The 16,875-nt window shown below is 44.3% G+C and overlaps 1 protein-coding gene across 4 annotated transcripts in view; it reads left to right on the top strand.

Moving 5' to 3' along the window:
* Positions 1-16,875, top strand: part of MDGA2 (MAM domain containing glycosylphosphatidylinositol anchor 2) — a 290,230-nt gene that overhangs the window by 266,853 nt on the left and 6,502 nt on the right. For all 4 annotated transcript variants that reach the window (XR_004307273.2, XM_032444620.2, XM_085549694.1 and 1 more), the window contains exons 12-16: positions 2,537-2,557; positions 6,992-7,147; positions 8,201-8,359; positions 14,491-14,621; positions 16,625-16,730. Coding sequence is in view for 3 of the 4 variants with exons in the window: in XM_032444620.2 (XP_032300511.2) it covers positions 2,537-2,557; positions 6,992-7,147; positions 8,201-8,359; positions 14,491-14,621; positions 16,625-16,730 (573 nt within the window). In the remaining variant the exon portion in view is untranslated. The remainder of the gene's footprint in view (positions 1-2,536; positions 2,558-6,991; positions 7,148-8,200; positions 8,360-14,490; positions 14,622-16,624; positions 16,731-16,875) is intronic.

Genomic DNA, 16,875 nt, shown 5'->3' with positions numbered 1-16,875 from the left:
CTCCAGCTATTCCAATTAACACTATTTCAGTATGCACTTATTATTAAACGTTTCTAACTAGCAGTAAACAAACAAGTGAATCTCGTTTCTGTGAATGAAGCCCAAATCGTAGCATTGCTACTATTGTATGTAGAATCAGCCTTCCATGATGTGGCAGGTAGATGATGGCTGCCAAACACTTTGTAGCCCTGCCTGTGTATTCTTATACAGGTTAGGAAGTTCCCGGATTCTATATGGAAGAAGTATATGTAATTGTTCCATTTATTATTGCTTTTATTATTGTATTTCTGGGCCCCAAGCTAAAAAGAATTTTTCAAAGGCTCTATTTTATCAAATAGAGCATAAATTATAGGATTTATAAGTATACAGAGATGTGAGTATGGGGCTGTTTTATATGTAGTATGCAGAGTTACCATTATGGGAAGAAAAAAGCCTTGTCTGCATAAAGAATCAATATCTACAATGAGGACTGCTTTTCTCTCTGCAAACCAAGTGCTTTTAGAGGTATGGGCTCCTGGTCCTCATTAAAGCCTTTAGATTCTGGTTGTAATTACCGTAAGTAGATAGCAGTTTCCAGTAGTAGAAAACAGCAGCTGAATACCCAGCATACTTAGTTCTAGCTTTATGTTTCTCACAGTTGGTTTGCAGCTTTGTTTGTAAAGGGAGGGCACAAGGTCCCAGTGTCTGAACACGTTTTTGAACAAGTGTCTGTATCAGGAAGAATCATCACTGTATAAATGCAGTTACATGCAATACAAGGGCAGGCATTAAGAACAAACCATTCTGCCCACATTTTTCAGCCATCACCTGCACATAATAGAGATCACTGAAAAGTGAAGTCATCCAGCAAGCTGAAATTCCAGTGGGATTTATTCCCTGCACGCTGGAGAAAAAGGCAGAGAGATTAAGGGATGATCTGCCTCAGCTCTACCCAAGCTCACATCCTTCCTGATGCTTGGTTCTCCTCCTGAGATTCCCCAGCATTAAGCCAGGCCAGCAGAGCAGAGCAGTGAGAGCCCTCGGAGGCACAAAGCCTTTCCAGATGTTCCCAGCTCAGCCTTAGGAGCTGCTCCATCAGTCATCCATTGGTTTATCTTTATGGCTAATTGAACAAGCTGCCCTCACATTGTGCACACAGCAGCCTCACCTTTCAACAGTGAGACCTGGAGCCGTCACACTTCATTGCAGGGCAGCTTGGCGCACCAATTAGAGTGTGCTTTCTGGGTTGCTTTATTTTCAGTTTTCTTTTATTTTTCTTGTTTATTTTGTTAGATAAGTTCAGTCTGACTTCCTCAGTTTGCTATTCTGCTTTTGTCCATTGGTTTGAGCTGCAGCTAGCTTGGCAAGAAGCCGTTTTCACTCTGCCGTGTGTGTAATCTAAGTAGCATGACTCAAGGTTATGCACTGATGATAGTTTCCATAAAAGCCTGTGCGTTTAGTTACAAAGCAGGCATCGCTAAATGTAGTTTCCAGCAATTTCAGCTAATTCCAAGTTCAGTCACTCAGGAAGCTCACAGAATGAATGTTTCTTGGAGAATGAAAGGTAATTTGTTGGTAAAAGCTATGAGGTTGTCTAATATAACGAGATGACTAAGTTTCTTAAAATTACATGGGGACAAGTCACTGCTCATTTGTTTCAGCAAAGAAAGATCAGATGGCAGAGCCACTAAATTAGACCTGCTTTAAAAACTTCAGGTCGAGGTTAGAGCTGAGTAGAAACTGTGATTGGGGTCAGAAACCAAGAGTTCGTGTCTCTGAACACAGCTGGGGAATGGCAGTGAGACACGGAACAACACTCAGATGGGAGTCGAGGATTACCAGATGGACACATCATCGGGAGATAAAGTGATTTCAGTGTTCTAATGGTAACATACAATTCTAACGGTGGGCTTAGCATCCTTCTGTTTGTCACATGCATAAGGGTTAGAGCAGAAGGGCTCCGTTTCCTAAGACTCCCATCCTCAAATGTACCCTTTTACAAATAGGCAACACAGAAATGAAGACTTTCATTTCTCCCTCAGACCCAGCTTCTAATGTTCTTCTAATGTAACCCAGCATTGTTCTGGTCAGTCTGGGTGTAAAGTTGGGTAAGCCATCCCATGGTTAAAATATCTGTAAGCATGACTAAGGTTTGATTTTCATAACGTTCCATCCTCTGGCTGATAGCTGAACCTCAGTATCAAACAATTAGGAATTTAGATTTTTTTTACTTGGTTGTGTCTCTTGGCCTAATGGGCCAGTAATCCAGCTTTGATGCTTAATTACAGCATCTCATTCCCCAGGCTGCATGTGATAATGATGGAGCACGTGTAACGAGTGGAAGAGGCTTTTCTCATGGAAGCCATTGCCTTTGGCTTGTCGGGAAGCTGCAAAACTTCCTCAGAAAGGACAGCATCAGTTTTGATGACTGTCTGAGTGTGGGACCCGTAATCAGGGTCCTCAGGAAGGGGAAGAATGATCAGTGGGCAAATTAGGATCATGCTGGTTAATTAATTTTTTCCCTTTGTGCTAATTTTATTTTTGCTCTCTCTTTCAGCTCCAGTAAATCCACACCTACGTAAGTATTTCTTTATCTTTGTTTATCTTTTATCCACATGAAGAGCTGTCCTTGCACCTGTTGTCCTTTGTGCTTCAAAAGAGACAGGCAGTTATTCTACTTTCAGTTGTTGTGTCCCTTAGTTTTGTGTGTAAGCTGAGCTGGTGCCTGACAGCATCATCCCTTTTGTTCTGCAAACTGCTAGTTTAGTCATAGAGTCATCAAATCACCAAGACTGGGAAACACCTCCAACGTCATCCAGTCCAACCATCCATCTATCACAAATATTTTCTCACTAAACCACATCCCTCAGTGCCGCATCTAAATGGTTCTTGGACCCCTCCAGGAATGGTGAGCCCACCACTCCCTGGGCAGCCTGTTCCAGCACCTGAGCACTCTTTTGGAGAAGAAATGTTTCCTAATATTCAACCTGAACCTCTTCTGGCACAACTTGCGGCCATTCTTTCTAGACTTATTGCTAGTTACACAAGAAAAGAGTCCAACTCCCACCTTGCCACAGCCTCATGGGAGAAGCAAAAGACCTGAACGTTTAAGGAGAACAGGCTCCCCAGGGAGGTGTTTGAGTCACCATCCCTGGATGTGTTTAAAAATCAAATTCAAATCACCTCTGGGCACCAAACCTTTGCCAATACAGCAGACAGGAGACTGGGCTGGAGCTAAGAAAAACAGCTTCATTTTAACACTAACATCTGACTTCATCCCCCATTTGTCTACTCCATGATTTCCCTTTCTGTAGCAAGGGGGCATATTTTGTGTGTGGGACATACTGTGATGTTATTCTTGCGTCTAATCACATATACAGAAATGATGCTGTAAATGGAGTGGGGTTCTTACATTATTGCTGCTGTGGCGCAGCCATAGGCAGGCAGAGAAGCAGCAGGCTGTGCAAGCAGCCTCTGTCTGTCTCTCAGATGATGGCCAAACTTTTCTGTAAATTTTAAACTTATTTGCTGAAGGTCTTGTGAGATGCATTAATAATTAATCAGGGCTCAGTTTAAAGCTCGTGGGAGCTGAAGGATCCAATCTCATTGACTTAAGTGAGCAGTAGATGAGGCCCTTGCTAATTAATGTATTAAACATATACTCTCTGATGTTAAGAAAAAAAATAGCATTGCAATCCCATGTGCTTCCCGCTATAATCTTCTATGATTTTAAGATCTGAAATTGTCTCATTTTCACAACGTCTCAATTGCGCAGCTCAAACAGCAGCTCTGCCAGGCACATGGCTCAGTGCAGGTGGCCCCCAAATGGCCCTTCAGGTCACAACCCTGCTGGCTCCAGGGACAGAGACTTCTTGCAACCTGCCCACCATTTCCTTCCGAGTCTGCCTAGCTGTGCACCTCTGCTAATGGGAGAGTTTGCCCTCCGGGAGCTATAGGGCACCCAGTGGCATTTCTTTCAGATGACCAAAGAGATGGTTAAATCTTGATGGCTTGCTTTTTTCCCCAGTGATTTCTTGAGTAAAACCCTTTGACAGCAGAGAAATCTGCTGGGAAAGAGAAGTTGTGGCTCCCAGAGCAAATTCAATCTCATTTTTAAACATGCTTTCTATTTTCATTTTGTGCCACTGAAAACGCTGGATGAATGGTGATGTTGTATGTTACATAACACCAACCAGCTTCTGATTCTTTCTAAACCCAGTGGACTGAATTCTGACTTTATTTACACCACTGTGAATGAAGAGTAAGTGCACTACTCAACTGGGAAAACTGAAAGCCTGGAACAGGTTATCTGGAAACTGAAGCCACGTCTTCCAGCTCATATTCTGGAATAATCACATGGCAGAGGACATTTGTTCTTGTGATATTTCTGCAGTACATAAGGAAGTAGCATTGAATGACTGAAAAACTGAGATTTTGCCTTAGGGCTACTTTCATGTGTGTGTGTGACACATAAATATGCTATTTAATATAGACAGTTTGCAGTAGACCGAACTACTGTACACTGTAGACCAGTACCTAAAGGGAGCCTACAAACAGGAGGGGAGCCAGGTCTTTGAAAGGGTAGATAATAGCAGGACAAGGGGAAATGGTTTGAAGGAGGGAAGATTTAGATTGGATGTCAGCGGGACGTTCTTTACTCTGAGAGAGGTGAGGTGCTGGAACAGCTGCCCAGAGAGGCTGTGGATGCCCCGTCCATCCCTGGAGGTGTTCAAGGCCAGGTTGGATGGGGCCCTGGGCAGCCTGGGCTGGTATCAATGTGGAGGTTGGTGGCCCTGCCTGTGGATGGGGGCTGGAACTTTATGGTCCTTGAGGTCCTTTCCAACCCAGGCCATTCTGTGATTCCGTAATTCCCCTCTTTTACTTTGAAGCCATTTCCCCTTATCCTGACACAAGAGATGCTGCTGAAGAGTCTGTCTCCTTCTTTCTTACAGCCCTACTTGCTGCACAGGGGAAGTACAGAGCTAATCCCAGGGAACTACTTTCCATCTGTATTCATCTGTTATTTTTCACAAGGTGTTTAATGCCAAGAATATTTAGCACTAACCTTTTCCAGTGCATTCCAAATGGCAGGGTTCCACGTGAAACTGGTATTTTCATATTAGATAAATGGTAAAGTTTTACTTGCCTTTCTTCATCTGGCCCAAATGCATTAATTTCTTTGTCTTGAAGAAAAGGCTGATGTGGGTTTTGTTCTGCTGATGTGGTGGAATTTCTTAATGAAGCTCTGAGGGCACGATGTGACACGGAAATGCAGCTTTTAAGGACCTGGAGGGGTAATGGTAGGAGCCACTGAGTAGCTGGAAATGCTTTGTCTTAAATCACTTTTCCTGCAGGACTGGATCCAATAGGCAGAATTTCATATCTTTTGTCACTGTTTGGCCCTTTCATTTTGTCGCATTGTATAAAAGCAGCACCTTGCATGCTATAGGAACGATGTGCATAAGTAGAAGCCTACCTTAGTGTCAGCCAAGCAACGTGTGTCAGAGTGCTTCGTTGGTGTCCTTGCTCATTCAAGAGCTTTGCCGGGGTCTTTGTGTTGTCCTCCTTCTCTTAGGGACATTATGAAGCTGTTGTTCTGCACCCATTCTCCCTGGAAGGATTTTGAATGGAGTCCACGGCCCAAGTGTTCCTCATGGCCTCCTCCTTTCATGTGCTCATCCCACAGGCAGAACTGCTGTCAAGCCACTATTTGTATTTCTCCTCTGTGGTGCTTATGGAGGTGCTCCTGTGCCAAATAGTTTTATGCATTCCCTCTTCCTCATTTCAAATTCAGCATTCAAAAAGCACGACTTCCAGAATCAAACTGAAGTCCTGAACTGAGCTTCTCATTGCCTTGATGGCTTTCAGCCATTTTCCTGAGTCAGTTCTCCTGGAGGATTTAATAAAGCCAGTAGATTGATCAAGAGATCAAGTCTGAGGTGCTAATGAGCACAGAGGTTTTTGTGGACTGGGTTTTTGTGGTAACCTGGTGTTTGGAGCAGTGCTTTGTGCTGACTGCTATGCAGCAGGAAGTTTGCATTGCTCAGTGTGAGCAGAGGCAGAATGAGGAAGGCTTGGAAAGCACTGCTAATGCACCTGGTGGATTGGGAGGAATTGTCAAGCCTGCTTTTTCAGTTTGCAGCATTATATGATTTTAAATAAGCTTCAGAGCAGCATCCTTGCTTAGCAGTACATATCCAAGCTAAGCTCCAGGTCCCTCTGTCTTTACTGATTTGCAGTGAAGCTCCAGTGGCTGAAGTGGATTTATAGTTTACTGAAGCCCCGAACCTACAAACATTTATACACCACCTCAATTTAACACAGATGAATAATCCCAAGGTGCCTGGTGTTAGAGTTCCTCCTAACAATGAATATAAATTGCACCCCTATAACGAATGCTGCAGCTTACACACAGTATGCAGACAGCTGCGTTCTCCCAGGAGAAGAGAGATTTGCTTGTTTTCTCAGATAAATCAATTGACTTTGCTGGAATAGTAAACTCAGCAGGAACTGTTCATGTGTATAAAATTAAGCTTTTGCACATTTTACTACATGGGGCCTCATTCTGTTCTGAGATGAAAACTGAACCTTGAAGTTCTGCTTTGTTTGGTTCCTGAATGCTTGATTACAGGACTTCCCCATCCCGTCATAACCCGGAGTTGGGATCGTTGAGATGGTATCTGACAGACCCTCTTCACAAAAGAAAGGATCCCAATAATCCTGATTGAGGATCATCATGTCTACTCTAAATAACATTTCCTCTTAGTCTAGCTGTTATTTGTTTTCCCTGCTGACAGCTAGGAGTAATTTAAGAGATATCACATTGCCGACCATTTTTACCCCTTTAGGGTAGTATGGTTAGGTTGCAGTTGGACTTGATGATTGTGAAGGTCTTATCCAACCTGAGCAATTCTGTGATTCTATGACTCTAATACATCCATTCTCATGGAGGGGTAAGGAAGCATCAAGTGTTTTCAGGCTCTAAATCACCTCTCGTTTGCTGTGTTGGCAGGAGAGTTCCACTGTGGGTTTGAGGATGGTAACATTTGCCTTTTCACTCAAGACGATACGGACAACTTTGACTGGACAAAGCAAAGCACTGCCACTAGAGACACAAAATACACCCCCAACACGGGGCCAAACGCAGACCGGACCGGCTCCAAGGAAGGTAAACTCCAGGGTGCACCCATTCCTCCTGCACTGGGAGCTCTGCAGCTGCTCTGGGGTCAGGGATCTCCATCCAGCTTTGTCCGTCCTAACCACACCAAGATGAGCAAACCTCAGGGACTTCAGAAAGAAGCTGACAGAGCTGAGGCACGAGGCCAGTCCCTATTGGAGCCCACTAATAGCACTGTTAACCACCCTGTATTATTTCTATTGTGCCATTTCCAACCAATCACTTTCACATTACAGCTTGGTGGGGAAATATTCTAGCACGTCTTGAACTATTCTTCTGTTTCATGTCATTAAAATTCTAACTTGGACTCTCAGACTATCACAGCGAGGGGTTTTTGCCCTGTTTTTACTTTGGGCCTTGCTAAAACATGTAATTTTCAATCTGCTACTCCTGTTAACAGAAGTGTGCTGTCTTGACTGCGGTATTTATTTTCATTTGAAAAGTCAGACATATTGTGCTGAATTTATCAAGTACTGCAGTAACTTGAGCTATTTTATTGTGTGCCCCATGCCCTCTATTACCAAGAGGGAGAAAACCATACTGCATCATATTTGCTTGGTTGGATTAAGTAAATACTCTGTTGTTGGCGCACTCCAGAATAAATGAATATTTTCTTCTTGTGAGCCGTTGTGCTGGGATTGACGTGGGCAGCTTAAAATGTTCATTGGAAGGTTTCCATCAAGATTTTTTTCTACCTTATTTAAAAATATTCTCCCCTCATTGTTTATAGGAACAAATTGCAACCTTGAGTCTGAAGTCCGAACCCCTTCATAAAGATTCTTTCTTTTCTTGAGCATATACAATGTTATATCAATATGAAGTTGTTTATGAGCACTGACCTGCAAGCTCTGATTTTACTCCTGGTAGAAAACATCTTTGAATCAGCTGTGGAAAACATGGGCTTCATGTACAACAAATGTGACCCAGAAACCGTGCCGTTATCAAACAGATGTGAAAAATTAACCAAGATAGCCCAGTATCTTCCTGTGTGTGTATTGTGTTGGGTTTTTAAGACCATAACAATTTTCACTTGTCCTTTCCCAGGTTTCTACATGTACATTGAGACGTCGCGCCCCAGGCTGGAAGGGGAGAAGGCCCGACTTGTCAGTCCTGTTTTCAGCGTTGCTCCAAAAAACCCCTATGGAGCTACAAATACAGCCTACTGTTTTAGCTTCTACTATCACATGTATGGACAGCACATAGGTAGGAGAAAGCCAATGACATTGTCTTTTCACTTTGGGAGAAAAAGCAGGAGGAATGTCCAGTTGTACAGAAGGGAAATGCAGGAGCACTTTCAAAACCAGCTACAGCCGAGGCTGGCAAGAGAGGCTCCTATAAACGTTACTTTGGCTATAAAACTCTTCCCCACAATCAATATGCTAGCAGGAATCCTCTTAATGGTTGACAAGAGCACGTTGTATACACGTGGGGTTTTGAGCAGGGACTCCTGATAGTGTGAAGACTTGCAGAGGGTTTGCTTGGTTTTGAGTGTTTTGCCTGGTCATTGTGTGTGGAAACTCTCCTTGCAAGTTTAGGGGTGAAGCAATTAACAGCACACGGGTCCTAAAGGAAAGCCTTGAACAATGCATTCAAGAGCTGTGCGAGCAGATCTTTCCAAGGTGAATCTTCAGGTCTATTTTGAGTCGTAGCTCTTTCAAGATACACGTTTAATTACTTTGCACAGTGTTTTTTAAAAAAAAAAAAAAAAGGTGTGGGAAAATGTAGAAGTATAAGCCCGAGCCAATTTCTCTAAATCCTGTAAATCCCTCTGGGTTCTTGGTGCTTACCAGTGCGTTGGGAGGCTTTCCAGTGCCACGCTGCCCTGATTCCATGTATTTTATAGATATTTTCAAGGGCAAGCACATCCTTGTAGTGCATTCTGGTGGTCGCTTTGGGAAGCTTTCAGCTGCCTGCAGGCAGAGCTCGGGTTATAAATAGAGCAGACAGCTCTCTCCGTTCTGTTAGCTGTCTGCACTGCTGAGCACTCGAACGCAGCCCCCGGTGCAAGTTCTGCTCGCTGCAGGAGGAACTGGAGCTATGCCATGCTGAGTGAGACAAAGCACAGAGTGCTCCATGAGCCTGCTTCTGCTATAGGACAGTGAAGAGCAGAGTTATGACTGTGAAGGGTCAAAGGGTTCTTTGGAACTTCTTAAAGGTGGGATAAACGTAAGAAAAAGAGCTATTGAGGTTGACATCTGCCCACAAAATAGTGACCCCGAATTTTTGCAGTTCTGGTCTTTCTCCTGGGCTGCCCTTCTGTCCTTCTCTGTTTAGGCTGGAATTGCTCTTTTCTGTTTCATTTCTTGAGCTGACACATAGAGTGCTGCCTGACAGAGGAGCTGACCCACAGATGAAGATGGTGACAGTGACAGTTAGTGATCGGGTGTATGACTGTACAGGTCTTTTTTATGGTGATGTAGACAGTTGGATGTCAAAGAATGAAATCCCTCAATGTCACTTCTCTGACGTTAAAAAATGTAGATGGCATCGTTTTAGCTACTGTTTAAAGTGGTCCAGTTTTGAAAACAGAGTGGCTGTGGATGCCCCGTCCATCCCTGGAGGTGTTCAAGGCCAGGTTGGATGGGGCCCTGGGCAGCCTGGGCTGGTATCAATGTGGAGGTTGGTGGCCCTGCCTGTGGTGGGGGGTTGGAGCTTCATGATCCTTGAGGTCCCTTCCAACCCAGGACATTCTGTGATTCCATGAACAATATTATACAAAATTGTTCTGTCTCCAAAGACAGAAAGATGATAAATAGTGTCAGCCACGTGTTTGAATGCAGGCACCTACATCTTCACTAAATTCAACATTGTCGTATTCTGACAAAATGTTACAAAGCACATGAGAGTGCAAAAGGAATCCAAGAAATGAATTATGAAATCAGCAAAGGTGTATCATTTGATCCCCCAGATGTGAGCTGTATTGCCTGTATTGCTCACGTGAGGATGGTGAAAAAGGGAAGAGAAAAACCTCAGGAATAGTTATGTTCTAAGACTTGTGTGATTTATGCACTGTTATGTTAGGAATAGTTGCATTGATGAGGTCACTACTTGAGTTTTGGAAGGTTTTCACCCTTAGAAATTGCTTTATTTTTAGGAAAGGAGTTATTATATTTAGGTTATTGTTATATCTAGGAGATATTATATTTAGTGTTTATTACATCTAGCTGAGGGTTATTAGGGTAGGATGGTTCGGTTGCGGTTGGACTTGATGATCTTGAAGGTCTTTTCCAACCTGATCAATTATATGATTCTCTGATTCTGTGACAGCACAATGTTTTGCCCAGGTAAATCAGTCCTAATCAGCATTTTGGATGAGGTATAGATGATGTATACTCAATAACCTTCATTTAGAAGGTATATTTTCCATTACTCATCATTTAGTTTCTCTTTTCATATTTATGCTGTTGAAAGTTGTGTAGCTAAAGTTATCTTTTTTATTGTGTTTGGCCTATGGGTGATTCTGGTCATATATTGAACAGCTACTTTAAAGCTGAAATTTCATGCAAGCATCTTAGTCTTCTGAGCTCACCTTCAGTCTTGTGCTCACCTTCTGACCATGGAAGTAATTTCTGGCAAGGCAGAATGCTAATGGGAACATGTAGAAATGCAAGGAATTCATCAGATTGGTAAGGATTTTCATTTCACTATGAAGGTGTTCAAACATGGACACAGATTGACCAGCGGTGTATCTGACCTTGGAGACAGCCAAAATCTAATTGGCCACTGTTCTGTTCTAGGCAACATAATGCTCTGGAACAAGCTCCACAGGTGCCTCCTACCTCAAAATGCTGTGATTCTCTGTGAACTATTTCATTGATATTATAGTTATTTTCAGAAGAGTGCCATTTTATTAAGGATTACTGCCATGTGGATACACCTAAATCTTATTACTACACCAAATTAACTGTTTTACCATAAACTCTTGACCCTTCATTGATGTTCTGGAATTTGCAACCAATATATACATAGAAGGTTCCTCTTACCCCCATGCAGGGATAAGCACTGACCATCAGAGCTTCAGTATGCACTGTCAGGGTAGGAGCTGCCAACTGAGACCTCACACGTGATCTCTGTGCTGAGCTCTCTCTTTTCAATGATGTTCAGCTGCCAGTTCTTCACTAGTTCTCCCTGAAAACCAGAGTGCCTTGCAGGGGAATGGAGCCTGATCCTCCCTTGTGCCCATGTTGTCATAGCGTTGTTCAGCAGACGTCAGTGCTGCATGTCTGCATTTCTGTTGGGCTTTACTTTCCCTAATTATCCCTAGGATTTCCAATGAGTATTAGGTTTATTACTTCCCTATCTCACAGGGAAAGTTTTTGTTTCCAAAACAGTCTCTTTGCTCATCAAAACATGACTGCATTTCCAGCAGAGATGTGAAAGATCCCTAATAAAAAAACAGCAATGGAGGATCATCCTGGAGTGATGCTCTGTCACCAGTGGAGGAATAGAGGCATAGAGGATAAGAGGCTTCATCCTCTGTTCTTACATGAATGACCCCAGTGACATCAATTTGAAAACATGGCTGTTGCACTGTGCTGAATAAAAAAGCAGCCTCCCAGTTTATCTGCTGCTCAGGTCTTGGTGTCTCTGGAGAAGAGCCTGAAAATGTCGGTAGCGATAAGGAGTGGTGCTTGGGAGCCTTTGCAGAAAGCAGAGCACAGATCCGAGATTAGCACTGAAGCTGTGGCACGGTTCTGGCGAGATAAGCAGGGGCCTACATCCCATGCCAGGTGGTTTGATTCAGGAGGATGAAGTGTTCTCTGCCTGAAATAGATGGCTCTTGCTCACGTGCTGGAGCATAATTCCCTGTGGGTCTCAAGGCTGGCTCTGAGGCTGCTGGCTGCCAAGGAAAGTGCCCAGGTGCTTCAGAGGGAGTAGGTACATTACCTTAAGCAGAAAGGAAGTAGAAGATCCCATTACTTGATTTGCAGCAAACAATGAGCCATTGTTGGGGAACAAGAGAACGAGGAGTCGCTGTCCTTATTACATTTGCATATTGAGAGACAATGAGGTTGTAGCTCCATTATAGCTGTCACTGTATTTTAAAGCCATCAGTGTTTCTGATTTTCCCTTCCACACCAAACTGGAGCACTGCTAATTGACTTTGTGAGAATAGCCATTTTTCTTATCATTAGAGCCACTGGGAGCTGCCCCAGGCCTGTGCTGCTGAGCTCTGCACCATGCAGCTCCTGGCCCTATTGATGGGATGCCATCAGGAACTGAACTGAACTTCATTCACACTTGCTGTTTCTGGCCATGAGGGACAGGGGCAGAAGAGGCTTTGGTGAAAGCTGAGAGCAGCCAATCCATATCTGAAGGGGCTGTAAGAAGGAAGGGGACAGACTCTTAGCAGGGACTGTTGTGACAAGATAATGGTTTCCAACTAAAAAAGGGGAGAGTTAGATTGGATGTAAGGAAGAAGTTTTTTGCAGTAAGGGCAGTGAGGCACTGGCAGTTCTCCCAGAAAGGCAGTGATGCCCCATCCCTGCAGACAGCCAAGGTCAGGGGATGGGCTGTGAGCACTGAGCTGTGGGTGTCTCTGTGCACTGCAGGGAATGGGACCAGATGGCCTTGAAGGGTCTCCCAACTCAAACCATTCTGTGATCCCATGATCTGGTATAGGAATGGTTATTTTACGTTTTAAGTAAGACTGCTATCACCTGCTACTAATTTCAAGAAACTCCATGACACTGAGAGTCTGAGAGTGATATGAACAACCTTAAATCTCTGCAACCTCAGCAGTGATGGATTTACATGCTTTTCTTACCTAAATTATTTAGCAATTCCACACAGCCCTGCAGCATGGCAGCCCGTGCAAATGGGTGAAACAATTACCAGCTCTCCTTCCCTTCTTTGTTATTGGCATTGCTTTTTGTCTTCATGAAAAGTGACTTTCTGGGTAATGCTGTAACTTCAAGTAGTGCTGTCTGAGATCTTGCCTTTTCTCCTGCCTTGGACCCAGCACAGTTGTTAAAAATCATAGAATTTCTCTTCTGCACATGGCAGGACGAGGTCTTTTTGGTGTATCCATAGCAGGCAGAGATGGACTGTCACTGCTACAATCCATTCCTCCTTTGTGCAACTTGTTCACCTCCCATGCATTGGAAAATAAATGTGTCAGGAGGGACTGGTGCTGCCCAGCTTCTCCAGCAGCATCACCTCCCTGCTCCTTCCAGGAGATGGGCACCCTGCTGAAGCAGCCATGATGAGAATGCTCACCATTCCATTCCCCTTTTAGCTCATGTTTTTCAAGGCGCTGGATTTTGCTATTATTTGAAATAAGAGGTTTTTATTAGCAGGAGCTGAGTCACTCTGCAGCTGCCTCAGATGTGAGAGGTCTCCTCGCAAATGTGATTTGTGTCAGCCTCCCAGATGCCACTCCTGACTCCCTAAGAAACGTGGTTTTGTGTGAACCTGACTGTTTGAGCATTCTTAAATGAAGGCAGATGCAGTGATTCCCATAGCACAGAAACACTGCCCCACACATCTGCAGTCAGAACGGTGTGAGCAAGAGGAACAGTACCTCCAGTGATTTACTGAACTCTGCTCAGTGAAGAAAGTGCTGCCTCTTGGTGCTCATGGACAGTCTGGTTTTTGCTCACAGACCATCACAGAAGTGGGAGCATTGTGCAGAAGAGAGCTGAGTGCTGGGGTCTGATACTTGCTGCAAAGAACATCTGTGCTGGAACCAGCACCTTCATGGCCAGTGGTGGGGAGACACCCAGAGTTGTGGTTTGAGGTTTTTTTTTCCCTGAGGTTTTACTGAGGTTCAAATGAGGATTGGCTTGACTTTGCAGAATGCTTCTTAGCAGGATTAAAGGCATCATACCTACCTCAGATGTATTTGTATTAGTAAACTGTGGTCAGGGTAAACAAGAAGTTGGACATGTGTTTTAAATGAGAGCTAGGAAACTGCATTGCTTATTTACCTTTGGGTAAGGTGGCTGGAGATGTCCACTTTGAACTAATGCACAAAAAACTCCTTCTTACAGTCCCCCTGGAAAGCCACATGTCCTTCCCAAGCTGCTGGGAGCAAGGGACATGGCCCCCTGCCTCAGGGCCCAGCTTGCTGCTGGGCCACCATCCACTGAGAGTTCACTTCACACTTCACCATAGCACAGTTATCCCAAGTGTAAAAGTTTTTCTCTGTGGGATAAGAAACCCTCGTATCCACCTCCACTGTGTTGCAGAGATTTGTTCCAGATGTGCAGCACAGGAGTGCACTATCCCAGCACCATCACTGGTCCAGCATCCAGCCCCAGCACAGCCTGACCAGCTCAGGGTCTCACCTCCCCAACTCAATCCTCAGCTCACTTTCTTGCCCTCTCTTCCAGGAAGCTTGAATGTTTACCTACGGCTGAAAGGCCAGACCGCAATAGAGAACCCCTTGTGGTCTTCAAGTGGAAATAAGGGCCAGCACTGGAACCAAGCCCGTGTCAATATCAACCCCCCGACTTCATTCCAGGTAAGGGACGGCACTGGGCTGCACATGCTTTGCAGTGCTCGAGCAGCAGGCATCAGGCATCACAGATGGGGACATCAGGTCTGGAGCACGCGTTCACTGACCCTTGTTTCTGACACAGGATTTCACAGCATCATTTCAGCCCTGAAAGCCGCTTTTTGGACAGGTAATTGCTTTCCTTGCTGCAAATAGGTGAGCACCACAGAGCTTAATCATGCACACGTCAGTGGCAGAACAGCAGCTATTTCCTCCAAGAGGAAATGCATTTCAGTTCTTAGACAATGCTGTTAGCTGGTATTATATATATATATATATATACACATAATTTTAGACTGCCAACTGGAATATGAAATTATTTCTTATGACAAAACATTTAGGGTCCATGGTGTAATGTCTTTGTTAGATGTCTTAGGGAACAGTTGGGTTTTCCATGAAAAAAGAAAGGATCCATCTTTGCAGCAGTGCTGCCTGCTCAGAGCTGTGGCAATCTGTTTGCTTCATTCACCACACATTGTGTCGGGCTTCACACATTTCAGTTCTGGTTTGACAGTGAGATGCTAATAAACTCTTAGGAGCAACTCTTGTTCATGCCATGAGCTGTTTCCAAGTGGAACAGGCCCAAAACGTCAGCTGTTGGTTCCTGTCCCCTCTCTGGGATTCCTGGGGCACCCTAAAGAGTCCGTGGCTTTGGGAACAGTCATGGAGCATGAACCAAAACAGCCAATTCATAATCCTTGAGGTCCCTTCCAACCCGGGCAGTTCTGTGGTTCTCTGATCCCGAACATGTGTTTTGGGTTCACTTCATGGGTAGGTGCCAATCCCAACTTTTTGTCTTATTCCTGTGCAGGGGCAGTGATGGAACAGAAGTGCTTTGGCATAAACAGTCATAGAAGTGTTGGGTGGGAGGAAATGAAAGGAGAATTAGTGGAGAGAGATGTGCAAAGGGCAGTGTGATGTGGTGCTTGAGATGAACAGAGAGGGTGGAACTGGGCAAAAAGACTGCAGGGAAGAACAAGAAGGGTGTTGAAAAGCGTGATTGGGAAGCTGGTCAGGGTTTGTGAGACCCCTCAAAGACCATCTTGTTCCACCCCCTCTGCCACAGGCAGGGCAGCCAACCACTGAATCAAGCACCAGATCAAGTGGCCAAGCCCCCATCCAACCTGGTCCTTGGGTGATGCTCGTGCCCTCTGTGGTTTGCAAGGATATTTTCCACTGCCCTCGGTGTTTATTCATTATTTATAGTGAAGACTGTTAATTTCATATGAGAAGCTCTAAACTGTAGTGATGAGCAAAGAAATGTTGGAAGCTGCTAGAACAGGCTTGGACTTGTGTGCTGCTGAAATCAGTGGATACAGAGAGTGCCCCGGACACCTCCCTAATGCAGCAAGCTCATTATGAGGTGTAATTTAAGCATTTTGCTCCAGATGGTATTAATATTTTTTGTCAAATTGGCTCTACCTCCAAGAGTTAATTTCTCCATTAGTCCCACAGCACGCCCTTATAAGATTCATTGGATTTGATGCAAATATTGTCACAGATTAAAGGTTAGAAACTTTTCATCTAAGTGAGCCAAAAATATTTCAAAGATCTGAGTTGGGGGGAGCAATAAAGGAGGAGAGAGATAGCTCTGCAAATGGTGCTGCTTGGGAGATGTATCCCTCGCATAATTCCTTCATCTCGTTAGAAGGGCTTTGAAGTTTGCTAGGGAATACATTTCTTGCTACACTGAATGAGTCTGCTCCTCTGCAGAGCTAATTAGGCAGCAGCGAGGCAGGACAGCATCATGTTGCATTGGGAGAGGAAAGCATATAACTTGGTTTCTTCTGTACAACAGTAGTGCCCAGCTGATAAGCAGCTTTACAGTAAATAATGGCTACAAGGTGTTTGTGCTGCATTCCGACCCATAGGAAATATTTGCATGGTATTCCAAGCCCCTCAGGAAAATTTACTGCTGTGTGCTTCCCATTTGCCATCTTATGAACTGCTGTTCCTTTTATTTTTTGCAGCTTATATTTGAAGGGATCCGGGGCCCAGGCATCGAAGGAGACATTGCTATTGATGATGTATCAATTGTGGAAGGAGAGTGTATGAAATCCGACCAGCCGGCCAACAGTAAGTGGCTCTTCTACAAGCTGGGGAGAGCAAATTGCTCCTTGTGCTGTAAAATTGAGGCATCTGCTGAAATGGGTGTTCTGTGAGGGATCAGAGTATTGCGTGGTTAAGTCAGTCAGAGAGGCTGCAGGAGAAGAGTTTTGCT

This window comes from Coturnix japonica, chromosome 5 (assembly GCF_054131305.1).
Source record: "Coturnix japonica strain WE chromosome 5, WE-NBRP24, whole genome shotgun sequence".
Classification (NCBI taxonomy): domain Eukaryota; kingdom Metazoa; phylum Chordata; class Aves; order Galliformes; family Phasianidae; genus Coturnix; species Coturnix japonica.
The sequence above is the reverse complement of the archived record's forward strand: the minus strand, read 5'-3'. Positions and strand labels throughout refer to the sequence as shown.